Source organism: Meles meles, chromosome 7 (genome assembly GCF_922984935.1).
Source record: "Meles meles chromosome 7, mMelMel3.1 paternal haplotype, whole genome shotgun sequence".
NCBI classification, from domain to species: domain Eukaryota; kingdom Metazoa; phylum Chordata; class Mammalia; order Carnivora; family Mustelidae; genus Meles; species Meles meles.
The window spans coordinates 106,093,701-106,121,470 of record NC_060072.1 but is presented as its reverse complement, the minus strand read 5'-3'; the positions used below and the strand labels follow the sequence as shown (position 1 = coordinate 106,121,470).

The 27,770-nt window shown below is 47.2% G+C and overlaps 1 protein-coding gene across 1 annotated transcript in view; it reads right to left on the bottom strand.

Moving 5' to 3' along the window:
• Nucleotides 1-27,770, bottom strand: part of ANO2 (anoctamin 2) — a 352,603-nt gene that overhangs the window by 69,408 nt on the left and 255,425 nt on the right. Inside the window, exon 15 of the mRNA XM_046012406.1 lies at nt 8,531-8,605. Coding sequence (XP_045868362.1) covers nt 8,531-8,605 — 75 coding nt within the window. The remainder of the gene's footprint in view (nt 1-8,530; nt 8,606-27,770) is intronic.

The following is a 27,770-nucleotide window of genomic DNA, read 5'->3' as shown; positions in this document are numbered from 1 at the left end:
GTTGCTACCCACTGTGTGATCTGTGGGCCTGCTGTATCAGCCGGGAGCTTGGGGGGACATGCAGGGTCTCAAGCACAGCTCCAGACGCACTGGCTCAGAATCTGCACGTGAACAAGATTCCCATTCAAGTTCTAGAGGCACTGCTCTCTTGGGAAAGCCCTTCTTCCCACACTCCCTGTCTCCTCGGCCCTATCTCCAACACACCCCTCCCTAGCCCTCTGCTGCTGTCCCTTTTGATCCTAATTTCTCAGCCCCTGATTTCCCAAGCCACTAGAGAAACCAGGCTCTGACCTGTCTTTCAGTGGTTCCCATAAGGATCACAGTTCTCAAGCTGAAAAAGCCTGGAGAACACCAGTCCCATCCTGTGACCACTTTGAAGATGAGGAAACTGGCATGGAAATTGAGATTTGTTCAAGGTCACAAGGCCTGGACTACAACCCTCATATCTGGGATTCTCGTAAGAGTTAAAGGACTTCAGCCTTCAGGGATCATCCCAATCCAGCCTCTAATCTCATATATAAGGAAACTGAGGCCTGAGAAGCAGCAACGTGATGGGTCCAAGGTCTAGACAGTTCCTGGCAAAGCTGGGATGCTAATGGTGGGACCATCATCATGAACTAATCTTGTTGTGTCCTCTTAATTTTGTTATTCAATGCCTATCTTCATGAGCAGTAATTCTTACAACAATAGCATAAAATATGGCTTTTGTGGATGTGATTTACTAACCATCCAGGACCTGAACCCTGCTCTGTGGCTCCCACGCCTACAGTCCCATCCTGACATTAGAATGCAGGTCCTCTGGTACTAAATCCAGCACTGTTTTCACCACTCTGGCTGCAATGTTGATTCTGCTTATTAAATTCAGCAAATACACACTGGGTATATTTCATGTTTGTGACCAGTTTCCCCCCAAATAGGCCAAAAGTGGGGATTGGATTTGTAACTGCATTCTGCACCTCGTGTCATTTTCACAACAGTGCCTCACTATAGAACCTGCTTGGTAAAGATTGCTTGGTCCCTAGCTCTAGGAATCTAGCTCTCAAGGACATGGCAAATCACCATGCTCCCCGTTGCTGTTTGTATTCTGATCCTGTAGCTTTACTTGTAGACAGAGCCAAACTGTAACGAAAGTCAGGCTATGGAGTCCAGAGTCCTATTTAATGCTATGAGAGACAGGAAGGAGAATGGGTCTGGACCCCACCCTCCAGGTCTTGCGTTCTGAATCAAAGTTGAGAAAATCATTACACATATACAAAGATGAGCCTTGTAGCAGCTGGACAGAGTACAGGCTCAGCTCATGTGCTTCCTATGCTCTGAACAGAGAGCAGAGGGATTAGAGAAAATCCTACGGAAGTAGTTTTGGGTTGGTTTCCTATGAGAAAGGCTTGGGGAAAAGAATTTTTAAAAAGCAAGCAGAAATGGACAAATCAGAAGCAACCTGGGCTAACCAGCAGGAATGTACCCAGTCTAAAGCAGGGCATGGAATTAGTGGCTCAATTTTAAACCATACACACACTAATGGCTTTATCACTGACATAATAACTTGTCCCTGTCAACTTTATTAATCTGATTAATTAACTTATATTCTCACTCAGCCATTTATGTCTTGAGTGCCTTCTGTGTGCCAGTCACCATGCTAAGTGTCAGGGATATAGTCACAAACAAATCACACAGGACTGTCTGCCCTCGTGGCACTTTTAGAGGGGAAAGACAGACAACCAACTACCAACTAACATCAACCAGATAGTATATCTGGTGTGATAAATACTTTAGAAACAAATAAAGCAAAACAGGAGTAGTGGGACAGGTTGCAGCTTAAAAGAGGGTGGTGAGGAAAGGCGTAGGTGAGGAGGTAACATTTCAGCAAGGCTCTTTTTTTTTTAAGATTTTCATTTATTTATTTGACAGAGAGAGATCACAAGTAGCCAGAGAGGCAGGCAGAGAGAGAGGAGGAAGCAGAGCAGAGAGCCCGATGTGGGGCTCGATCCCAGGACCCCGAGATCATGACCTGAGCCGAAGGCAGAGGCTTAACCCACTGAGCCACCCAGGTGCCCCTCAGCAAGGCTCTTGAGGGGGGTTGTCTGAGGGAAGGGGCTTCCGGGCAGAGGGTGGGTAAAGAAGAAAGCAAGGGAGGGGTGGGGTTGAAGAGGAGGACACAGGACAGGATGTACAAGGACGTACAGAGGATGCTGGCTTCTATATTTCATAAGAGGCCGATGCTTAAGACAGTTGTGAGCAGAGAAGTGACGTGAGATTTGATCTAGATTTTAAAAAGATGAGTTAGCTGATCATCTCTAGGCGCACAGTTAGGGGCCCCTTGCCACAAGCCAGGTGAAGGAGGTGGCTTCTGGAAGCTGGTTCCTAATTCCCAAGTAGAAGTAAATGACTATCCTGGGCATGTGGGAGGGAGGCTCAGGCTCCTAGCCTAGAGCCAGGACACTGCTTTTGATAATCTTCTCCCACATAAAAGGGAAACAAAGCAAGTTTAATTCAAAAAAGAAAGAAAGGGGCGTTTGGGTAGCTCAGTCGGTTGAGCATCCAACTCTTGATTTCAGCTTGGGTCCTGATCCCAGGGTTGTGGGGTCGGGCCCCGAGTGGGCTCTACCCTCAGAAGGAACTCTGCTTGGGATTCTCTCTCCCTCTGCCCCCACCCCTGCTCAAGTTCTCTCTCTCTCTAGCTCAAATAAATAAATAAACCTTAAAAAAAAAAAAAAAGGACAGAAACTGTAGCTCAACACGTTGGGTTGGAGAAGAAAGAGGAAATTCACTTTTGTCCTCTGTAACAGGTGGGGAAGTGGCTGGCCTCTGTCACAGGTGAGGAAGAGAAACACAGCCCTGGGCCATTGTTTTGCTTTCACCATCCCATGAAAATTGCCCCAGCTGATCTGGCAGACTGGCATCCCTGAAACTTTCCCCATGACCATGACCTTGGCATGTTCTGCTAAGATGTAGTCACAGGGGGTGAAGAAGGGAAGGATACTCAGTACTCTTGTGTGTTGCAGTAGATGCCTTTGGCTTACGCTAATTCTATAAGCAAATCTCACTTTTTTATAAACACCACTGTAACCCTTTATCTCCCACTCCACACCTTGTTCTAGGGCAGTGCCAAGCCCTTCTCTTTAGAAGACTGAGGATTTTTTTTTTTTTTTAGATTTTATTTATTAGAGTGAGAGAGATAGAGACAGAGTGAGAGAGCATGAGAGGGGAGGTCAGAGGGAGAAGCAGACTCCCCATGGAGCTGGGAGCCCGATGTGGGACTCGATCCCAGGACTCCAGGATCATGACCTGAGCCGAAGGCAGTTGCTTAACCAACTGAGCCACCCAGGCGCCCAGGATTTTTTTTTTTTTAATGAAAAAACTGAGGAAAAGTTAGCACAAAATAAAGATGTTTTTCTACCTCAGCCACAGCAACTTCTTCCTAGGAACATCATCAAGGCAAGGGAAGCAAGGGCAAAAATGAACTATTGGGACTTCATCAAGATCAAAAGCTTTTGCACAGCAAAAGAAACAGTAAACAAAACCAAAAGACAACCAACAGAATGGGAGAAGACATTTTCAAATGACATATCAGATAAAGGGCTAGTATCCAAAATCTATAAATAATTTATCCAACTCAACACCCAACAAACAACCCAATCAAGAAATGGGCAGAAGACATGAACAGACATTTCTTTTTTTTTTTTTTTTAAAGATTTTTATTCATCTATTTGATAGAGAGAGATCACAAGTAGATAGAGAGGCAGGCAGAGAGATAGAGAGAGGGAAGCAGGCTCCCTGCTGAGCAGAGACCCCGATGTGGGACTCGATCCCAGGACCCTGAGATCATGACCTGAGCCGAAGGCAGCGGCTTAACCCACTGAGCCACCCAGGCGCCCCTGAAAAGACATTTCTGCAAAGAAGACATCCAAATGGCCAACAGACACATGAAAAAGTGCTCAACATCACTCAGCATCAGGGAAATACAAATCAAAACTACAGTGAGACAATCACCTCACCACCAGTCAGAATGGCTAAAATTAGAAGTCAGGAAATGACAGATGCTGGCGAGGATGTGGAGAAAGGGGAACCCTCCTACACTGTTGGTGGGAATGCAAGCTGGTGCAGTCACTCTGGAAAACAGCATGGAGGTTCCTCAAAAAGGTGAAAATAGAGCTACCCTATGACCCAGCAATCGCACTACTGGGTATTTACCCTAAAGATACAAATGTAGTGATCCGAAGGGGCATGTGCACCTGAATGTTTATAGCAGCAATGTCCACAATAGCCAAACTATGGAAAGAACCTAGATGTCCATCAACAGATGAATGGATAAAGAAGATGTGGTATATATATACATAATGGAATACTATGCAGCCATCAAAAAACTAAAATCCTGCCATTTGCAATGAGGTGGATGGAACTAGAGGGTATTATGCTGAGTGAAATAAGTCAATCAGAGAAAGACAATTATCACATGATCTCTCTAATATGAGGAATTTGAGAGGCAGGGCAAGAGGTTGTGGGAGGTAGGGAGGGAAAACAATAAAACAAGATGGGACCAGGGAGGGAGACAAACCGTAAGAGACTCTTAATCTCAGGAAGCAAACTGAGGGTTGCTGAGGGAGGTATGGAATGGCTGGGTGATGGACAATGGGGAGGGTATGTGCTATGGTGAGTGCTGTGAATTGTGTAAGACTGATGATTCACAGACATGTACCTCTGAAGCAAAGAATACATTATATGTTAAATAAATAAATAAATAAATAAATAAAAATACATAAAAGAAATTTAAAAAAAAAGAATTGGATGCATAATAGAGTGAGCAACCCATCTGCCCCAAGAGCCTCTTGACTATTCTCAGCCTTTTTGCTTCCTTATATATTCTCATGGAGGAAATATAAAGACCTTACAATGTTATTGTTTCATTACTGCTCATCCAATTTATGCTATTATTAATGTGGTACAATGTAATTCTACTTTATTTTTTTTTGTTTAATTTTAAGTAGACTCCACACCCAGTGTGGGGCTTGAAATCACAATCCCAAGATCAAGAGTTCTATGCTCTACTGACTGAGCCAGTCAGGCACCCCTCTATCTTATTATTAACCCTATGAGACACCATCATCCTTGTTTACAGTCAAATATCATAGGTTTTCCCACATATTTACCACTTTTTTCTTCATTCCTTCTTAAAACTGTGGTTTTCCAGATGGGATCACATTCAAAGAACATTCTTAGGATTTCCTTTAGTGAAAGATTCAGTTGGCTGCAAACCCTCAGCTTTTGTTTGGCTATAAATATCTTTATTTTACACTAATACTTCTACATTACATTTTTCTTGGGTATGGAATTCTGGGTTAGCAACTGTTTTCTTTTCAGAGCATGAAGATACACACGTCCCCGTATTCTGACTTCCAACTGCTATGTGAAATCAATGGCTGATCAAACAGTCTTCATTAAGGGTAATTTTTTATTTTGATTTTTGACTGCATTTGAGATTTTTCTTGTGTCTCATACGTTTTATGGTTTCACAGAGATAGAGTCATTTTTATTTTTCCTGCTTGAATTTCACTGGGATTCTTCAATCTCTGAATTGGAATTCTGTTAGCAGAACTAGCCACCTAAGAGACCACCAGTCAGTGTATCATTCATTACTCTTCTCACCTCTTTTTCCAGTAGTGGAATTAAATACATGTGAAATCTTCTCACTCTATTAATTTCTATTTTGAATTTTCAATCTTTTGCCTCCCTGTGCCACATTATGGATAATTTTTTCTAACCTGAATTGCAGTTCACAAATGATGTCTTCAGCTATGTCTAATTGGTTTTAAACCCGTCCCTGGTGTGTGTGTGTGTGTCATATATATTATTATATATTATATATTCACATTCATTGATATATATTCATTTCTAGAAGATTCATTAGCTGGTTTTCAAATCCTTTGGCCATTTTTAAAAGTTTCTTATTTGGTTGATACTTGGGTGGCTCAGTTGGTTAAGTGTCTGCCCTCAACTCAGGTCATGGTCTCAGGTTCCTGGGATCCAGTCCTGCATCGAGCTCCCTGCTCCCTGGGGAATCTGCTTCTCCCTTTGCCTGTCACTCCTCCTGCTTGTGCATGCGCGCACTCTCTCTCTCTCTCTCTGACAAATAAGCAAATAAAATCTTTAAAATAGTTTCTTATTCTTTGCATTTTGACCTGTGACTGCGTATTTCTAGTATCTTTAGTCTTTGCTGTCTCTCCACACTGGTTCTCTCTCATTGTGTTTAGCTTCTGTATAATTGATTATTTTTAACTGCATTCTCTTCTTTGCCCTTAAAAAATTCTTTTGGGAGAATTTCTTGAGGAAGGGTGTAAATCTGCCTTCCCACAGAGAGAATGTATGCTTGCTTCTGCTGGGTACCCGAAAGCACGACTTTCCCTGGCCACATTCACAGTGTGAGCTTCCCAGGTCTTCTCAAGCGAAAAACTGGGCTGGAAGTCTACAATGGGGATTGTCTATGGCCACTTCTTAGGGACAGGATTTTGTTTCCCTGTGTCCCCCTGTTCTGCTTAGAGCCAGAGCAATGTTCTCTGCAGTCCCAGAAGTGGGAGGGGTGAGTTTAGTTCTACTTCACCTTTATTCTGCGAGTATAGATCTTTGTGGAGTTCCAAGCTTAGTGAGAACTTCCTGTCAGCATCTCCATTTTGAGCCAGCCACACCCCAATTTCTATCCTCTGTGCACCATAAAACCACAAAAACCAAAGCCCGAGTTTGCCTAGATGGGAGAATGTCCTCAAGGCAAAAGCAGTATTGATGCCAAGTATTTGTCTCCTTGGTTCCGTTTCCCTTAGGTGGATCTGTACTAGGAATCGCTTAGTATTCTTTATTAACTTATTAGACCCTCAAGGCTTTAAAAAGAATGAAAAATACATTCATCCATATATATTTCTTATGTTCAGCAAGATGGGATGCTAAAATATCCTAACCTACTGCTACGGGAGATAGAAGTCTATTTCACTTACCAATTTCCTTATTTATGTACATATTTGTTATCTGTAAAATCCTTAAAGGAGAGATTATTTTATTTTCTACTCTATCCCTAATGCCTAAGAACAGTGTCAACTATATAGCTGGCACCTGTTACATATATTTTTAAAATTTCTTTTAAAAAGATTTTATATTAAGTAATCTCTGCACCCAACGTGGGGCTTGAACTCACGAACCCAGATCAAGAGTCACACACTCCATTTACTGAGCCAACTGAGCGCCCCTCCCCCTTGAATATTTCTTGAATGAGTGAACAAACTCTTTGACAACAGTGTGCACACTGTGGGAGGCTCTGAAATGCTAAATTAAACTTTACATCATTCCAGCTTAACACATTGTGATTCACCACATATTCTTGAATAAATTCTGCACGCCTTGCTCTTCTTAAGCAACGAGAAGGTAAGGAATGCAAAATCTCAGTTTTGGCAAAGCAAGGCACCCATGCCCTCTGTACTTTATCTGTGAAATGAGGTGCTGATATAAAAGGTGCCTGCCTAGGAGTCCCTTTCTTTTTAAATCTCTGAGACAAAGACATGGTTCCTGTCTTCCAGGAGCACACCAGCTATAATGACCTCGGGGCCAGAGGTAATGCTGGCAAGGAGGTCCAGAAAATGGTTATGATTTCAGTCCCGGAATAAGCAATCCGACCCTACAACTAATGTGTAGTCCTGCTTAGAAATGCTGTAAGGACACAGCTCTCCTTTGTAAAACAGAAGTTCCAGTCTTGGCTACTAGAAGGAATCTACCCATAAAGGGGGAGAAGAGGTCTCCGGGACCTGAGCTTCAGGGACAAGAAGACCCCAGGTTCACAGTTATCTCACCCACCCTGACTCCCAGGAATGACCTGCTACCATTTTATTGATCTGACTCGAACATGAATCCCACCCATTCCTCATCTTCCCTGACACAGCTGAGACCCATGTGGGTCTTTTGAAAAGCCTCTTCCAAACTCTAAGGGAGAACATAGGGAAATAGACACAACTATAGGGGAGCTTAAGAATCAGGCTCGCACAGAGCCCAAGCTGGCTGTCCTCTGTGGTTTCCAGGCTCTGTTCTATCCCACAAACCCTCAGGGAGAGCCAGCCCACAGCCCGAACAGGCCGCCACAATCCTGCAGCCATCTTAACTGGGCTACCTCTTCCAAGGTCTTGGTTTTCTCAACATGGAAGGTACCATCTCACAGTCCACCCCCAGAAGTTCCAACTTCAAAACCCCTGTGTGCAGGACTGGGAAGATAGAACCTCCCTATGCTCTTCTACCTGGGAAGACAGAACCCCTTCCGTAGCCACTGAAGGCCACTGACCCCCAGCCCAGGTCTGAGGGAATCCCCTTTCCCTCTTCTGGTGGCTGGCACCCACAGCGCCTCATTATCAGGTAAGATCCTCCCTGTTTAGACAGGACTGTGGCTTCATCTTTCTTAGCCCCTCACTATCCCCACAGCATGCTAGAATAACACACCCATGGTTTGCTCTATGGGATCTACATGCATAAGTCATAGGCCGGATTCCATTAAGAAAATTACCATGAACAAGATGGAGGTGAAGTTCATCAGGTAACCCGGGAAACGATCTTTCCAGGTCAGCTTATCTTCATCATCCTAGGGAAACAGGAGAATATGATCAGATAGCACCAACAACAGATGTATCAATTTTCCCTCAAATTTGTACACATTTGCATATCCTTAATCATTCACTACTCTGAATAGGTTCTTCCTAGTCTCTGATGCCTTACCCTTCATATCCACAACAGCCCACCTATTTTTGTGATTTCTGCCTAGCCTGGAAAAACCATGGTTTTTCTAAAGAGCACAAATTTGATTCTGGCCTCAGACTGAGCTGAAGTTTGAATGATCAGCCATGTGACCATTTCTGAGCCTCTATTCTTCATCTGTAAAACGGACACGGTCATGACCCCATCCTGCTTACTGCATGAGATGGTCTTATTTACGTTGTTTCGTTTTAATGAGAAACATGTGAACATAATGAAGCAATGGACAAAAGACAGCTAGAACCCAGCCACAGAGCAGCATCCGCAAATAAGTCATTCTTTAGATGAACTATCAACCATTCACCTTAGAGCCTTGCAAGGGTACAAATTACCTATAGTCACCGTTCTTCAAAGAACCTGTATGTGTTATCTTTGTTTCCTCCACAATGACTGCATTCTCCCCTCATCACAAAAGTAAATATTTTGAGGCAGAAGTTAGCCTGATGCCTTGCAGTCAGTCTACCTGCAAACCCTAATTTTTCCGCTCACACTGGGTCCAGTTCACCCAAGCCACTGTCCTGGGACAGCCATGCCATCAACCACAGTCCTCCATGGGTGAACTCCAGGGGCCCTCCTTGGCAGAGCAATGCCAACAAGGCACAGAGGGAAGAAATCCTTGCTCATTAGCTGCCCCTTAACCTGAGCCCAGGCACTTGATTTCTCTGAGCTGCTTTTCTCTAAAGTTAGAATTGGTGCAGTGTCCTATCCACTACCAAGGTTGCGGTGAGGACCCACTGAAGCCATGCTGGCAGGAGTCCTCATGCATCTCTGTAATAAGTCTGAGTCAAACTCAGCAACTCAACAGTCCAGGGCCTCCTGCTCTGGTTTCTCTTCCCTCCTCCCCCTTCTTTCCCAACACACCTGATTTGGCTCTAGCAATACTGCCATCTAGCCTTTAAGAGCTTGTACTGTAGGCTAAGAGCCCTCCTGGCCTGAAAGACTTCCTTCTAAAAGCCAGTGGGTGCCTACCGTGGGCAGATCTTGGGGCCACGCATGGTGGGGAAACAGAAGAAAGTGGGTACGATCACTGCTCTGGGGGGGGGGGGGGCGGCTCACAGTCTAATGAGACAGAAGGGACACCCACCCCAGAAAGCTTCAGGAATCACTTGCCGTTCGAGAGAGAGGGTTATCTGGAGAGCGAACCTGTAGGCAACTTGAGTAAGGAAGGATGTGTCTATCTCACTGGAACTGGAACTGAGCACAAGGCTGAGCTGGCTCAATAATGGGGGTGCAAGGGAGTGTTAGCGCAGAAGTCACTCAGTGATCAGCACTGTCATTCCCAGACGACATAAGCATGTGAGACTCAGCTGTCATAGACGGCGCAACAGAATCCAGGCTCTAGATTCTGAGACCAGCAGACTTCCCATCACATAGTGAGAACAGGCAATTATAGGTTGCAACCATTCTGAATAGGTGGGAGCATGTAAACTTACTTCTATTAGGACTGGAATAAGGCTCATTCATATGTTAAGTCAACATTAAGAGGGAAGAGCATTCTTTCACTTATCTCCTTCAGTGTTCATTCTTAGTTGCACTCACACTGGTGATATTTTCCTCTAAGATTTTGGGGAGGAAAACTGAGGATGAGTGGTGGGCAGGAACACTCATTAGGGATTCAGGATGGAAATACGGCAGAGCATGGCGGGCTCTTCCTGAGGCCCCCACGGTACAGGGAAGGTTTGGTGATTCTCTTTGTTCCTTCTCTCTGGACTAGAGATGAGAGGTTCTGCCTTAAACCCCAGCAAATATATCGGTGCTCAGAAATATCGGTGGTGATCCAGGAAAAATCCAGATAGAGGTTCCACTGGTTTCCAGTTCCTTCCCAGTGGGGCTTCTGAGTGAGAAGCAGGGCAAGCAGGAGTGGAAAAACCTATGTTTGGTCCATGGTGCGAGGGAAGGGGTGAGAAAAACCAGTCAGTGAGGGTGAGCTAAGGCTCAGAGTGGCCCCCAGGGAGAGCTGGAGAGTCCTGGAAGAAATGGTGGAAGGGAAGCATAAGTCAAGGAGCAGAAAATATAGCCAAGGTCAAATGGGCTCAAAGAAAGAAGTATACAGAGTGACTAATAAACCTGGGGCAAGGTCAGGCATCTGAGACAGTCTGGGCTAAGGCTTCCTGCCTGGTTGTTGTCCATGTTCTTCAGGCGAGAGGTCAAGGAGGATAAGATGTCTGCGGACCAGCCTCTACCCTGCCATGACAACTCCATCCTGGAGAATGTTCTGGTTCAGTTCCTCTCAAAAGACAGTCGGAGCACCCAGAGGGCCATGCTCTGGATACCTGAAGACATGGAGGGGAGAAGGCTCAGCCCAGGCCAGAAGAAGCTCAGAGACCACCAAGGAATCAAAGGAAAGGATTTTCAGAGCTAATCCTGGTAAGGAACACGGTGTTACTATTTTGCATAAAAATGAAACAGCTAAAAAGCAACTGAACTGGATATCCTCTTAAAGCAGCTATCTGAGGGGAAAAGATTAATTTTGACGTAGATGCTCTGGTGTTTGTTGAAAAATCACCTTCCCTCTCATGCTTACCCCACTGAGTTTGGTGGGGGGGGGGGGTTGTGGATTTTTTTGTTTTTTTTTTCTGGAAGTCACAGCTTCCAACATACACACAGTTCTCATACATTCAGACACTATTCAAACACAAGGGCTGAGAGAAACACAAGATTGCAGACTGTTTCCAAGCCCCCAAAAGTTCCTAGTAAAGATGTCAGTGAGTAAAGCAGACTTTATGTGTAATAACAGTCTCTGGTAGTGGAAGTTCACTAACACTGTCCACTCACTGGCACATTAAAGAGGTGAAGATTCATGGCAAAATGCCATTAATCTAAATACACTATGCAGGAAAGTCCTATCACCAGCATATGGGATAAGAGAAAGAGAAGTAGGCTTGGAAGCTGAACATCTGAGTTTAACTCTTGCCTCTACCACCTCCTTGTCAAGTGACGTCGGAAAATACCTACAACCTCAGGTTCATCATCTATAAAGTCATTCTATTCTTTATTTGTAAAATACACAAGATAGTAATATCACACAGAATAACTATGTGTCTCATATTGATTACCAGCCTACGGAGAGGGCCAAGCCAGTGCACCGGCATACACAGCTAAGTGAGAACTCTCAATATCTCCCTCTCCTTCCTTTTTTTTTTTTTTTAAGAGATTTTATTTATTTATTTGACAGACAGATCACAAGTAGACAGAAGAAAGGCAGGCGGGGCGGGGGGGTGGTGGGAGGTGGGAGAGGGAAGCAGGCTCCCTGCTGAGCAGAGAACCCAATGCGGGGCTTGATCCCAGGACCCTGAAACCATGACCTGAGCCAAAGGCAGAGGCTTTAACCCACTGAGCCACCCAGACATCCCTCTTTTTCTTTTTTTAAGATTTTGTTTATTTATTTGTTTTAGAGAGAGAGAGAGAGAACAAGCACACATACCAGTGGTGGGGAGAGGGGGCGCTGGGCAGAGGGAGAAGGAAAGGAAGAATCCCAAACAAACTCTACTCTGAGCATAGTGATGTGGGGCTCGAACCCACGACGCTGAGATCATGACCTGAGCCAAAACCATGAGTCAGATGCTCAATGGACAGAGCCACCCAGGTGCCGTGTCTCCTTTTAACACCGGGGGTGACAACACTTGTCCCTCTAAGCCACAGAGGCGTTGTGTGGATCACAAGTGAATGGCTGTGAGAGCTTTGGAAACTATAAGGCGCCGTACAAAAGTAAGATCTCATCAGCTTCACGATTGTATCAAAAGCAGGTGCTTAGGAAAGCACTTAGCTAATGTCCCCATTGTTAAGAGACAAGCCAAGCTGTTGTCTATGTTTGTCGCTTTGTCTCTGCTGTCTTGGGTCTTTGTTCCTGGACTGTGACTGCCACTTCGGAGACTCCAAACAGCAAACAGCCCAGAGACATTCACAAAACAGCAGCAAAGTGCCCTTTTGGTCAACTGAGCAGTTGGAAACGGGAGCAGGATAGCAGGTGAGAATACTACTCAAACAAATCCTGTGGAGAGCAGCTTTGAAAAGCGGCCAGTCATTCCTGAGTTGTTTTATTTTCTCATTTTTAATCAAGGTACAATTTACATATGGCAAAATTCACCTTACTGGCGTGCAGTTCTGGGAGTTGTGATGAACGTACACTGTCGTGTAGAAACAACCACAATCAGGACAAGGAGCAATTCCAAATCACTCATTATCCACCCCCTCCAACTCCCTTTGGAGTCTGTCCCCCCAGGCTCCAGCTCCCGGCATGACCTGCCATGTGTGCCTTTAGTCTTGCCTTTCTCAGAATGCCATGTAAGTAAACTTAGACAGTGTGGAGCCTTTCGAGCCTGCCTTCCTTCATTTGTCACAGCAGAGCTGAGACTCGTCCGTGTGGCGTTCTCGGGGCTTGTTCCTGCTCATTGCTAAGTAGCAATTCACTACATGGACATGACATGGTCCATTTGCCGAGAGGTGTCTGGGCTGTTTCCAGTTTCTTGTGATTATGAATAAAGTCATTTTAAGTCTTCACCTACTGTCTTCGGTGTAAGCACTGGTTTTCATTTCACTTAGTTAAATACCAAGTTGTGGAATCGCTAAGTCATAGAGTAAATCTATGTTTGATTTTGTAAATGACTGCTAGACCGTTTTCCAAAATGACCATGCCATTCTGCTTTTGCACCAGTAATGTATGAGAATTTCTTCCTCTGCTTTCTTTCTTTTCTTTAAATAAACTTTTTATTTTATTTTTTAAAAAGATATTATTTATTTATTTATTTGACACAGAGAGAGAGAGAGATCATAAGCAAGCACAGAGGCAGACAGAGGGGGAGGGGGAGGCAGGCTCCCCGCTGAGCAGAAAGCCCGATGCAGGGCTCGATCCCAGGACCCCGAGATCACGACCTGAGCCAAAGACAGAGGCTCAACCCACTGAGCCACCCAAGTGCCCCTAAACTTTTTATTTTAGAAGAGCTTTAGATTTACTGAAAAGCTTCAAAGATGGCACAGAGTCTAGGCAAACATACTCAGTTTCCCCTATTACCCTATTAATATGGGTATATTTTTCACAACCAATGAACCCAGACTGTACATTACTATTAACTAGTTTATACTTTATTTGGATTTTCTTAATTTTTACCTAACATCCTTTTTGTCTTCCAGGGTCCCATCCAAGAGGCCATATTATTATTAATCATAATATCTCCTTAGGCTTCTCTAGATTATGATGGTTTCTCAGACTTCCTTGTTGTTGATGACATTTTCGGAGGAGTACTGGTCAAGTATTTCATAGAATGTTCCTTAATATAGGCTGAGCTGAAGTTTTCCTCATAATTAGATGGAAATTACAGGCTTTGGTGAGGGAACTCGAGGGTGCAGGCTCAGTGGAATGTCCCAAGCTCAAAATGTCCCAGAAGAAGAATCATCTTGCTCCAGAAATCTTCCTCTTTTATATCCCCTGACTCAGTAAACTGAACCATGACCCTCTGAGCAGAAAAAGCCTGAAACTGAGGCATTCGCTTGGGCTCCTTCCTCCCCGACACTCACCGCAAGCTGCCCCAAGTGCTGTAGCATCTAGCTCGGGAAACATTCTCCTCATCTGTTCCTTCTGTCCTTTCTCCTGCTGATGCCACAGTTCAGGACCCGAGCATCTTCGGTTTCATTACCTTCTGCTCTAAGTGCACAAGGCCTTGTCTCTTCTCCTCATGGACTTCCAGCTCCAGGAGAGCAGAGGCCAGAGCAGGGGGTATAGCTCAGGGGTAGAGCATTTGACTGCAGGAGAGCAGAGGCCCTGTCTTACTTGTCTGCACGCACCTGGTGTTTAAGCAAAGCGGCAGGTACACAGTGTAAGCTGAATAAATGTTTGTGCAAAAAGAGATGGGATTCAGTCCCCTTTCACTACCTAAATGAAAGCAAGAAACTGACAGGAGTTCTGTTGTGAATTTCTGGAGCCCTCTAGATACACACTGAATAAAGTAACAAGGAAAAAGACCATTGGCATGCAGTCAGGTCTGGAGGCCGGCAATCGATAAAATGGGGCCATCAAGTTGCATTTGAGAAAAAAGAAAAACAACATTCTTTGCTCATTTATCTTCCTTCTCATCCCCCTTTGCTTCTTCCTTGATGGAGTCGGGCCTCCCAGCAGCCTGGTTGGGAGAGCCGTGGTGTGCCCAAGAACTGTGCAAGGCGGGTGAGCCTGGCACAGCTGCCTAGGTCTGATTCCCAGCTTGCACACTTACTATGGGACCACAGGCACATGACCAGCTTCTCTACACCTCTATTCCCTCATTCCTAAAAGTAAGACTGAAAATACTGGCAGCTGTGCAAGATGGCTTCTGGAGATGAAAGGAGGTAACACAAGGGACTCTGCCTGGGTCTGTGCCTGGCACCCAGCTTGAACCCAGTACTTGTTACCTAATGCCATTACCATTACAGTGGCTTCGCCTACCAGGGACGTTGGCTCTGGCTGGAACACATTAGGCGAAGTTTCCTTGTCAATGTAATGAAGAAACTCCAGTTCACTTTGGGCAATGCTTCCTACAGCACAGACCCAGGGGCCACTCTTCCTGTTCCAAGACTACCCGATCCTCCTGTGTGGTCTCATTCTGCCACTCTGGTGCTACTCTGCCCTCACACAAGGCTGCTTGGAGCTCCCTGTGTTGGATGAGCCCTCAAAAACTCTCAAAAACATCTACTCGAGGAACAGAGATCCCACCAACTTAACCATCTTCTCTCTCTCTCGAGTTCTCTCCCCTCAAATAGCTCCTCCTCCAGGAAGCCTTCATGGCCTGTCCAGAAGAGTGAGGCCAGCTTGGGAGTGCATGTCTCCTCCTTTCGCTGAACCCGAGGGCCCCCAGACTGGTCTTTGTCCCCACAGCCCAAGCACACAACCTCTTTGGCTGAGCCTTGTGGACTTGCCCACAACTAAGGCCCAGAGCCGTCTCAAGAGTCTAGAGGTAAAAACTTTTAGGGACAGGGCCTCCATCGAGGAGAGAACTCTTGGCAAAGGAGCCGGAGGCAGTCACATGGCCCAGCACCTAAGTCTACAGGCATGCCTGAAGCCCAGGGCTGAATGCAGTATAATTTGTGGCTAAAATGGAAAACATTCTTGGATTCTCCCACTGCTTGGTTTTCCCAGCAGACATAGAAAAACAGACTCTGGCTCCCTGTCTCCCATCCTGAGGTCAAGCCTGCTTATTCTGACCCCTCAGGCTCCCCAGACAGCTTACTGCTTCGCTTTCTCTGATTCCCGACCAACTGCCTTGGCCTTCCTGGGTTCCAGTACTAGACCGAGCGCCTCTCCCTCCCTGACCCCAGTCCCCACAGTTCCACCAGGTGCCCTGCCTGGCTTCAGATGAGAGACAGCCCCTCCCACTCATTCTCTCAAGGGGACACCCTACTCCACTGTCTCTCTGCAGGCCTCCCTGCCTGTAAAAAGAGTAGTTTGGGCTGAAGCCATCGCCTCCCTCCACTAGCACTACACGTGAATCCTTAATACACAACCTCACCTAGAACATCACAGAAAGGCCTTAAGCCGAATGACCACAGGCCGAGAATGCATCTAAACCCTGTGCCAGACCCCAAGGCTAACATGATCGGGGGTCTGGCTCCTCTCAAACTTCATTTCTTACCATTCAATCTCTTGCTAACGCCACTTCAGTCCATTGGCTTCCTTCCTGTCCACTGAACACACCAGCTGGCTTCCACCCCAGGACCTTTGTCAGACTCCTCTCCCACCTCTTTACCCAGCTGGGCCCTGGGCCCACCCTTCCATTCTCAGTGCTGGCACCCCCCCCACCATGAGGTCTATCCCAGTGCATGAGCCCATCCCCTGGACCTTACCATTCTCGACCACAACCCTCTTCACTCTTGACGCTACCTTGTTTATTTATCTCCTCTACATCTCTTTGAGGAAAACATAAGCTCCGCGGGGGCAGGCAGCCTGTGTGTCTAATTCTGCACTGGATCTCCAGCGTTGAAGTCAACTGGGCCCATGGAGTTCATGGGCAAGTATGACTCAGTGGGTGAATTTTAGTTGGCAAACAACAGCCTCGCTCATTTCGGTAGCGCCCAGTGCCCATAAGGTTGGGCCTGAGTATTTTGGCTCTGAGTGCATCAAACCTAGTTTCACACAGGAGGAGCCCGCAAAGCAATGTTATACTACTGCCTCAGGTTATGTACGAGTGCCAAGATCTAAGAGGAAAACGAAAAACATTCGTGGTGACCTTTCAAGATTTTGAGAACAATGGTCAAGAACAAGCGGCACAGGCATGTGCCGATGCGGACAGCTTTTCTCATGGAAAACGCTATAGGGAGAGCCTTAGCCTGCGACTGATACTTGGCTGGGTTCTGATCCATCCTCCTGCCTCCAGACAAGGAGGACCTAAGCCATCCTGTGCTAATCAGGGAGATCTCTGTGACAGAGACCCTGCAGCCACACCTAGCTCTTTCTGGTGTGTCTTGTCCCTTTACGTCACATAGTATCTCTTAGTCTAACCTACAAGCCTCTAGTAGCAATGTGGACCCTTTCCTTATATTCTAGCCCACAGAAGAGAGAATTGATCTGCAAAATATTTGTTTACAAATGGGAAGTTCCTCATGAAATCCCCCGCTTTATTCTTGCTTTCTTCAAGTACCTGAAGAATAACTTACTTGTCATTCTGATTTTTTTTCCCTACCAAACATGCATGGCTCTGCATTCCCATCTGTATCTATTATCTCTGTATCATGATCACGCTGCAGGTGGGTCTCCACACCTTCTGGGCTGGGACAGGCAGGACACTGGAAAGCAGGTCCTGAGTCTTGGAGATAGGAGAGGGTTGGGGGCTCAGTCCCCCCACAGATGCTCAGGCCAAAGAGAAGATGGGGGCCACTGTATGGGGATGAAGTTGGAATGGGACACCCAGGGCAATGTCACTGGCTCCCACATTAGCTAATCATCATAATCACTGGGGCAACAGTTCAAAGGAAACCAATGCCTGGCCATGTCCCAGACAGATGGGGGTGAACGAGTCTGGTTTTGAAAATGCTTTATGGGTGATGCCACAGAGCAGCCCCATTTGGGAAATACTGTTGTTCTTCAGGACTCACCCCTCCCTTGCTGTTTCTGCTCTGGGGCCCATATTCCTATAGCCTGCCCCTCTGTGAACAGTCTCGGAGAGGAGCTCACAGTGTGGAAGCGAGACTGGAGACCATTCCCTCACGAGCAGGATGTCCACACAGAATTTGTCATGTCAGCTGTGCTGCTGGCCCGGCCAAGTTGCCAACTGGCTGGCAGCCACGCCCTCCCCGCCCTCCCACAAGCTGACTATAGGGACGGAGCCAGGACCGATCGCACTCCAGTGCGGGGATACGTTTCAGCTCTACTGCTACACGGTGTCGGCAGCTCACGGGGTAAGAAGGGCAAGAGAGAGGGGTGTACCCGCTGGGCCTCAGCCGTGCTTGGGAGGCCGGCCGCTGAGACCTGGTTTGAGTTTCGAACCATTTGCTTGACATGTCAGAGATGACCCAGGCAACAGCTGACTCCCTGACTTCATTTGTAAAGTTCACGTTGCATTTGGTGAATTTGTTGAGCTTTTACATTCCCCACTGTGTGCAGAGCAGCATCATAGACACCATATTAAGAGACGGTCACTGCCTTCCGTTCAAAACCAGAGGTGACAGCTTTCTCCATGTGAAAAAGGACATTTGGAAAAGTGTTGGTGACTTTTATTGAAAGAGTGTGCCCTTTGAAAGATTCCCCGGGCAAATGAATAAATAATGAACTTTCAGGAAATTTTGTTCACTATTTTAGTAACATTGTCAGTTTGTTCTGGCCTCGGCCCAGGGACAGAGCTGTGGCTCTTATACCACAGTGTGACTGTTACATTGTACACATGTAAACTAGCTGGTCTGGAACTAGGACTGCATGAGCAACATTCGCTCAGGAACTTGCAACAACAGTAAACTGGCAAAAAGACACTGTAATTAACTCGCATCATGGTATCTGGTGACACTGAACTTGAGCCTGCAATGTTTGTTGGTTTGGTTTCCGAAGCTGTTAAGTAGTACGCGACAGTGGTTCGTTGCTATTCCTCTTCATTAAAAACAGGGGTCAGAACAAATGGAAAGGAACCCCAGCCAGGGAAACGGGATAAGCCAGGCAGAAGCACTCCCTTGATCTTCCTCAAACCTGGGGGCCGCAGTCAAGGGAGGTGTCCTCCATTACGCTTCAGGAGAACAGTGATCTCCAGCACCAGCCCTGGCACCACTTGTGGACACACCCAGAGCTGCTAGAATATACAGTCTTAGGCAATCTGTTCTGAAATTAAAAAGTGAAATAATCCATACAGGGATGTCTCCTTCTGTATGGACTGTAGGTGAGGGGAGATCCTGCCCCACCTGTGCATGCTTCTCCCTTGGGTTCAGTGCTCTCCATGCCCAGCTAGGCTGAGAATATCCCAGCAGAACCACAGGACCATACCAGACATCAGTGTCCGTGGCACACTGTCCGTGGCATGCCTCACCAGGCTTTGGCAGACAGAGGGGAGTGGAGCAAAGGAGAGGAAGAAAAGTCTATAAAGGGGAGGAAATGGAGGAGCAGGGGGGAGGACGGTTGCAGGCACAGGTAGTTTCTGCCTAACCTTCTCTGCTGCCACTGCCCCACGGGGCCCAGAATGAGGCTCCGCCCACAGAGAGTTACTGAGTGGACTGAGCGTGTGCAGGTCCCAGCATGGGAGGGCAAACTGGGTGAATCCAAGCAGACCCTCGAAGCTGCTGTAGATGACTCTCACCAGGCCAGCTGGTGAGGAAGGGAAGGACCTGAGGCCCGATGCTATTAGTGGAACCCACTGCACTGCCACACTGCCCAGCCCTCATCTCGTCCACATACAGATGTTATCGGCCCCTCGGACTCCCCAGGCAGTACTGAGTTCAGAGGATTTATTTTTGACATGCAAGAAGGGTTATAATACATTAATAGGCTGCTGGGGTCAGGCCTCTCAGATGTCAATGATGCAGTGGCCCTACCTGCCAGACTATTGAGAGGAGGTGCTGGCAAGTTCTTTTACAGTGGTTCTGTGAGCATCTGCTGTGTGCAGGGACTGTGCTATGCTCTAAGACTCTCAATGTCATGACAGAGACAGATGGGTAAACAGTTACAGTGCAGTGGAATACTTGCTGGGACGTGGCCATGACCAGGATGCCGTGGAAGCATGGCGGAGGAACTCCTAACTTCTCTGTGTTCAGAAAAGACTCAGAGGAATGCATGAATGAGTGCTTGTACACACATGTGCGCATACATACACATACAACCATGCTTTGTGGTATGGGGGTGCCCCAGAATAGTGACTCTGCTTAGCTAGGGTAGTGGTCCAAGACTGACTGTTCTATCCATCCATCCCCCCACCCATCCACCCACCACTCATCCATCCACCCACCCAGCCACCCAGCCCCCTAAACACCCACTCCTCTAGCCACCCAGCCAACCAGCCATCCACCCACCCACTTACCTACCCAACTACCCACCCACTCATCCATCCATCCACCCATCTATCAATTCTTTCATCCATCCACCTACACATCTATCCATCCAACCTTCCTTCCTTCCTTCCTCCCTTCACTATGTGCTTACTATGTTACAGGCACTTTTTAGGATTCTTTATCTATCTGATCTCACTTATTCCTCACAATAACCTTATGAGATAGGAATTATTAGACCTATTTTATGCCTGAGGAAATTAGAACCCAAGAAGATTACTTGACCAGGGTTATACTAATACATTAGTAAGTCAGCAGATAATGGTCTGACCTTATGCCAGCAACAACCCACCCGCTTGCATCTTGAAGATGTTCTTTTTCCAACGGCCCTTCACCTCTGTTCTCTCCCCTGGGCTGCTGGGATCTCCATGAAACACAGAGGGTAAAGGGACTATTAGACTTCACAGAAGCGAGGGATTTGACCTGCAAGTTGGGGTTGCATGTACTTTGGAACCTTCTCATCCTATCTCCTGACTCTGAGTCTTAAACTGTTACTGGCCCCGGGCAAGGACCCATCTTCCTGGTTACTCTAGCCTCATACCATCCACTGTAAATGTTACTGTTGGGCTGCAGGACAGTGGCCTTTTTCCCCAATGTTCAGCCTCTCTGTCCCCAGCTTCAGCATTAAGGAGAAGCTCTATCTATACTTACTTCTCAAGTTTCTCTTTCCATCCTGCTCACAGTTCTCTTCCTGAAAACGAGATAGACTGGCAGGACCAAGCCAGACGTGTGCATCATGCCAAGAAGAGACTGTACTTACTGCCTCAGAAAGTGAGGCGGGGCCCTGCCTCCACCGACCTGCAGCCAAGAACCAGAAGCCAACGGTGACCCAGTGTGGTGTCCACCTGGGGGAACCCCCCCACTCTGCAGCTTGCCCCACATCCCTGTCCTCCCCTCCCCCAACACCATCCAAAGAGTCAACACACGTCACCTCCTTGCACTCCAGGCCCTGACTCACTGCATTGTTGGGCAATGACTGCCCTGAAATCTGCAGGCTCAGCTGCTCCAAGCAGGCTCCCTGCTCTGCACCACAGGGTACAGCCACCTCACTGTGTCACAGACTAAGGGTTTACTTTTTTTTTTTTTTCTTTCCAGTGAGCTCAAGTCATCCTGAATGCTTAACCCCCAGGAGCGGCTGGAGTTGGCTCCCAGGTCATGCATAGGGCATCACTTTACTTAAGGAACAAAATGCACAGCTTAATATGAGAGCTTGGCCTCTCCTGACCACCTAGGGCTCTCTAGGATCCTGCATGAACCAGGTAAGAATTCATGGATGATGCATTATTTTTTATTATGTTTGATTCAAAAACAGTGAAGACTGAGGCAGAGGAAGGAAGGGAAATCTACCCCTTGAACATGGCAGGTAACCTGGAAGAAGGGAACCATGGCAACAAATCCCTGATAGAAACAAGGAGTCTCCTTCCTTACTCTTGCTTTCTCTCCCTTCTTCCCAACTGCTTCACCATATTGGTGAGAAATATTGCTGGGAGAGAAGGAAGGAAGACAAAAGGGAAGGAAAGAGAGCCTCAAATTCTTCTTCCTGCCTGGGCACCCCTGTTGACTTCTCTCCCTCCTACTTGAGTGTGGGGAGGAAGCGTCAGGCAGCAAGCCCCAGGTTGCCCTAGAGTCGAGGGCTCACCGTCTCCACTGGTCTGTGTTGAGAAAGCGCTCCTGAAGTTGGGTTCTAGCCCAGCACTGTGATTTGTTTGCTGCATGACCATTCAGGAACCAGAAAGAAAAATAAAATTGTTTAAATTCCTCACTATTACATTTTACCTTGAAAAAGTAAAATGATTTTCAGAACTATGCTCATTACTATGTCCATCTCCTTTCCTCTCCCAAAGCTTCCAGCCCCTCAGCCCCCAAAGTTGACTACTGATATTTTTGCAGACGAAGAGTCTTTGATAGTTGTGTAGTAAGTAATTAACTTTAACCAAAAGGAGGACTGGCCTTTGCCCTTGGCTACTTAGGATGCCATGCCTGATGGGAGCATCTCTGTTTGTCTGGAGGATTTGGCCATCAGACAGCATAATAATGTGATTTATGTTGGGATCTTTGGGTACAAGGCATCAGTTCTACCCCTGGGCGGATTGGAGACGATAGGTCAGCCACGCAGGTGGTATATGATCCAGAGAATTGCCTTGATTGGCAACACTCTGTGAATATTGTCACACATTGATGCTGAGAAAGTGACATAGTCCTGCCTGGACAGGGAGATGGAAATTCTCTGTTTGGTATTTCTTTGGACACAACCCTATGTGCTTCGTCCAACCTGGACGAAGGCTCCAACCTGGTTTTTTTCCGAAATAAATGGTGCCAAGTTTCAGTGAATTCTGAGTCTTTCCAGCAAGTCACTAAATGTAACAGAAGTATGGGATCTGTATCAGAAGTGAGGGTGGTCTGTGCAGAGTGCTTCTCACTGTGCAGTTAGCTAAGTCTTCACAGCTGGCCTCCATTTCCAGGGTGGATAATACTGAATAACGGATTTCTAGATGGTACCTCTGTTGGGGGAGCCATTCTTCCTTCAGTGGTTTGTAAAACTGACCTAATAAGGACTCTTAGCTTGGGACACCTGGGTGGCTTAGTCAGTCAAGTGTCTGTCTCCAAGTCAGGTCATGATCCAGGGTCCTGGGATCGAGCCCCGCATTGGGGTCCCTGCTCCTTGGGGAGTTTGCTTCTCCATCTGCCTGCCTCTCCCCCTGCTGTGCACACACTCACACATGCCCTCTATCAAATGGGTAAATAAAAAATCTTTTTAAAATAAAGTCTCTAAGTTCATGAAAAGATCACAGGGCTAGCCTTAAACCTAGCAGTCAGCTCTCAGAACTGTAGAGCCAGCACAAATCGCCCCAGTGCCAGGCTTGCAGTTTTTGGTCGTATCCGTAATCCTTCATGGAGACAGCGTGCTTAGGAGTCCCACAGCCTCGTCTCGGCAAACTCGGCAGACTAAGCTTCCTGCTTTCCACTCGGTCCGGTTATCTGCACGTCTCCGTGCACAGGAGATCGCCGATCGGCCATCTCCTACTCATCTCCCACTGTCTGGAGAGCAAGGGAGAAAGTGACACACAGAGAGCCTGAGGAACTGAACTGGGGGTGCCGATCCCTCAGAGACAGTAAGCAGTCGTGTCCATGGATGCATGGCTCTTGAGCCCCACAAACAGGTTGTCTTTGAACTGTGAGCCCACATCAAACATCACAAGTCTCCCTTCCTCTCCAGGAAGATAGCCAGGAGGAAAAACCAGCACAGAGGCAGCAGCGTGGAGCGAGGCATGCACCCATGGGACGTGGAGACTGGTGTCCCAGTGACAGCCTCCCAACCCTTGGGGGCTACATGACCTCATAGAAGCCACTTGACCTACGACTAGGCCCTCTCGCCGTGGGACAGCAAGAAAGAACGTGGCATCTGCCCCCCTGCCCTGCCGCCCACAGGTGCCAGGCGGAAATCATTCTAAAGCCCACACTGTTGCAGATTTCATAGACATTTTGAATAATCGACTGACTAGCTGTTAGGGACCTCGAAGGTGCCTCCATACCATTGTTTCTTTCCCTTAAGTCCTCACGTTCTGGTGTTGGGGGGCTAGATGTGGGGAAAAAGCCACAAGTGGGGGTACAGATGACAGCAGCTGGCTGTGAGTTGGTAATTCCCAAAGCTGCGTAAGAGGAGCTGAAGGTTTGCTCCACTGTCTCCTCCTTTTCTGGGCACGTTTGAAATGTTCTAGTAACATACGCACTTAAAATCCTCCTCTTGGCAACAGCGTGAGGCAAGTCTTCCGGGTCCCACTTTACCTGTGGGGAACCAAGGCAGAACTAAGGAAATGTGGGGTTTCCACACAGTGTTAGAGGGACAGTTGGGTCTGGGGCCACAGGTTCCCCCGTCCATGCAATCTCCCCCATCCCCAGCTCTCCAGCTCCGGGGAGGTGATGTCCTACACGGCCAGAACCTGCTCACTCACAACCACGCTTGCCGTCGGAAAGGAGTTCTCTGAACGTCTAGGTTTGCTTCTAGATTTGCTCCCACTGCAAAGAGGGGTAGAGATGAGGACAAACATCTTTGCACCTTTCTCTCCTATGCAAGGGCCCCTTTCTACCTCTCATTTAAGAAGTTCAAGGAGCGGGGTGCCTGGGTGGCTCAGTGGGTTAAGCTGCTGCCTTCAGCTCAGGTCATGATCTCGGTGTCCTGGGATCACATCAGGCTCTCTGCTCAGCAGGGAGCCTGCTTCCCTCTCTCTCTCTCTCTGTGCCTGCCTCTCTGTCTACTAGTGATCTCTCTGTGTTAAATAAATAAATAAAATCTTTAAAAAAAAAAAAAAAAGAAGAAGTTTAAGGAGCACAGGGCCTCCTCGAAGTCACAATCATCATCTGTGAACATTGGTGTGAGTCCCCAAGAGCACTGTGTAAGCATCGCTGGAGGCTCCCAGAGTGTGTAGCACACAGGCCTGACTCTCAGCAACTTCCTCAAACCTGCTCACAGTCCTGTTTTTAAGTTTATGTGCGGACTGTACAAAGAGACAAGAATATCATCAGAAGAGTCTTTACCTTCCAAAGGATTTGCTCTAGAATAGAGAAAGAACAGCCCATCTTTTCTGCAAAGGAAGGAACTGTGTGTTTGTGTATGAGCACGTACACGGAAGTGTGTGTATACATTTACATGCATGCATGTGTGTGTGCGCGTGTTTGTGTGTGAGGGCAGAGGAGATGGATGGAGCTCAAAAAAAAAGAAACACACTTTTCAAAAGCCACACTAGGAACATGGCCATCTGCGGTGCTAGAGCTGGCTGTGGCTTGCATCTGTTTGGAAGTTTGACCCTGGGAGCTATACAATTTTCCCTAAAAGGGAAAAACAACATGGCACAAGTAATAACAACAGTACTCAAAAGTGTGCAGACATAGTCAACCATTTTCTTTCCTCTGACCATATTTTGCCAAAGCCCACATCCTAGAATTCTCTCTTCCTCCATGACAGGAGAGTCACAAGATGGGCTGTGTTTTCACACCCCATGTTCTAACTTCTTCTCACGCTCTTGCAGCCACACATCAGTTGGCCAACCAGAAAACCCCAAGGAGCGTGAGAAACACTGCCCAGTCCCCTCTGCCAGCCCTGTAGTGGGACGTGCCCTGGCACACATATCCTGGGCATGGCACGGCCTGGATATCTCTTCCTGGCCGGGGGCTGGAGGGAGCAGTGAGCTCAAGGCTGCCTCCACACTTCCTCCCCAAGTCAGGCAACTCTTCAAGCCATGGCTGGACTCCCCACCTGGTGGATTCTCTGCGGCATCTCCTGGGTTTTTACAGAACCAAGAGGCAACCAGCAGAATAAAAAGCTAAGCCCGTGACCTGGCCGCCCATCCTCCAGTCCAAGGATATGTAAAAATGTACCAAGGCCACAACAGTGGAGGAAAAGTTCAGTGTAACTCTATAATTGTGGTCCATCCGCATGGCATATGCTGTGTTATCACTGCATTCTCGGGAGGCCATTCATGCCTCACGGAGGCCAGGACCGTGAATGGTAACAGAGGCCCGGCAATGTCCTGGGCTCTGTGCCCTTCTGAATGCTCTTGATTTAGAAAGCACTCCTTGGGCTGAAAAATCAAGTTCTCCAGATAAATGCTGCTCTGCTCATTTTTATTTTTCCAGGTTACATTCGGCCCTAGTGTGAATAATCCCTGGATGTCAGCTCCCTGGTGGAAGTGACTCAGCTTTCTTTCTCTAGGTGTGTGCGTGTGCACACGCACCTGCTGAGGAAGTAAAGAAAGTAATAGAGACCCAATATATAGACAATCTCTGCCTCGTGACCTGGCAATGAGGAATAACATCCGTCTTGGGCAAGAGTCTAGAACGATTTCAAAAGGCATTTCAGAGCACTTAGAAAGAGCCAGCGGTGGTGTCTTAGAGCAGATAATGCCCTAACTCCCTTTGTCTCTAGATTTCAGGAGGGCTTTTTCATGAATTTAGTTTATAAACAGGTCATGTGTCCTAGTGGCTCCAAAAACCCAGTGGGTCCTTGCAGGGGTGAGAAGTCTCCCTGCCATCCGGGTCCACACCTGAGCGGTTCTCAGTCCTACCTCCCGCTACTCCTGATTTCCTGACTGAGCTTACGAACACAGAAGCACAAATGTGTGTGTGCGTTTATGCACATTTTCTCCCCCTTGGACACAGAAGGAGGCACACCACGCACCCTGTCGCATACTTTCGGCGAGGCTTGAGGAAGGCTCTACCATCTTTGTGGGCAAGCTGGAGAACTGGGGAGCGGATGGTACTGTGCAGTGGCTTGGACGTGGCACAGGACCAGACATGGAAGCTAGCTCTGTGGACTTTCCATCCTAGATCCTTCCCCACACGTCTCCCCGACCTGCACTTTGCCCACTGTTAAAAAAGAGACAACGGGGCGCCTTGGTGGCTCAGTGGGTTAAACCTCTGCCTTTGGCTCAGGTCATGATCTCAGGTCCTGGGATCAAGCCCCGCATCAGGCTCTCTGCTCAGCGGGGAGCCTGCTTCCCCCCCTCTTTCTGCCTGCCTCTCTGCCCACTTGTGATCTCTCTCTGTCAAATAAATAAATAAAATCTTAAATAAAAAAAGGAGACAACAGGTCCAACCAGGGCTCTTTTGTGCTGAGCCCACGTCACCAAACTCAGACTTAATAACTAACCCAACTGTGGGTTCAGCCTCTCCCAGAACTATGATCTGGACCAGTCAGTCTGGACTCTCCTGACCAGGACCAGCGAGCTCATCCACCTGACAGACCCCTGCCTTCCCCGGGAAGAAGGTGATCTTGCTTTAAACAATCCACTCTTTGTTAGTAACTTCCTTGTTCCACCCCCTTCTGCCTATAAAAGTCTCACATTGTCCAGCTCTTTGGAGCTCCTTTCTACCTGGTAGATTGGACCCTGCCCAATTCATGAATAAAACCAACAGGATTTTAAAAATTTACTTGGTTGACATGAGAGACTGTGGACTCTGAGAAGCAAACTGAGGGTTTTGGAGGGGAAGGGGTGGGGGACTGGGTGAGCCTGGTGGTGGGTATTAAGGAGGGCACGGACAGCATGGAGCACTGGGTGTGGTGCATAAACAATGAACCTTGGAACACTGAAGAAATAAAAAATTAAAAAATTCACTCGGTTGAATTTTGTTTTTTAGTACTGCGTGAGGCAGCATCTCTGAGGCACTGGCGGGTTTCTCACAAGCAGTTTGTCCTCTTACTTAAGTAGTTTAAAATCTCCCCTGGCAACCTTGCACACACCACTCATTTGCTTAGTAAACCTTTTCCTCACAGATCATGCAAAGATAAATTCTGAGCCCTTCTCTCTTCGAATGACTAAATGACCTAACTATGTGAAAGCCTCAGCCCCGTACTTGGCACATAGTAGCCACTTCATAAAATAAATATTAGTAGAATCTGATTGATTACTAAGTTCCAAATTAATGGCACCTGGAGTAAGCCTGAAGAGACAGAGAGCTGGCTCCTCTCAGAGCCAGACCAGCGACGGTTTACTTTGGTAACACAAGCCTTTCCT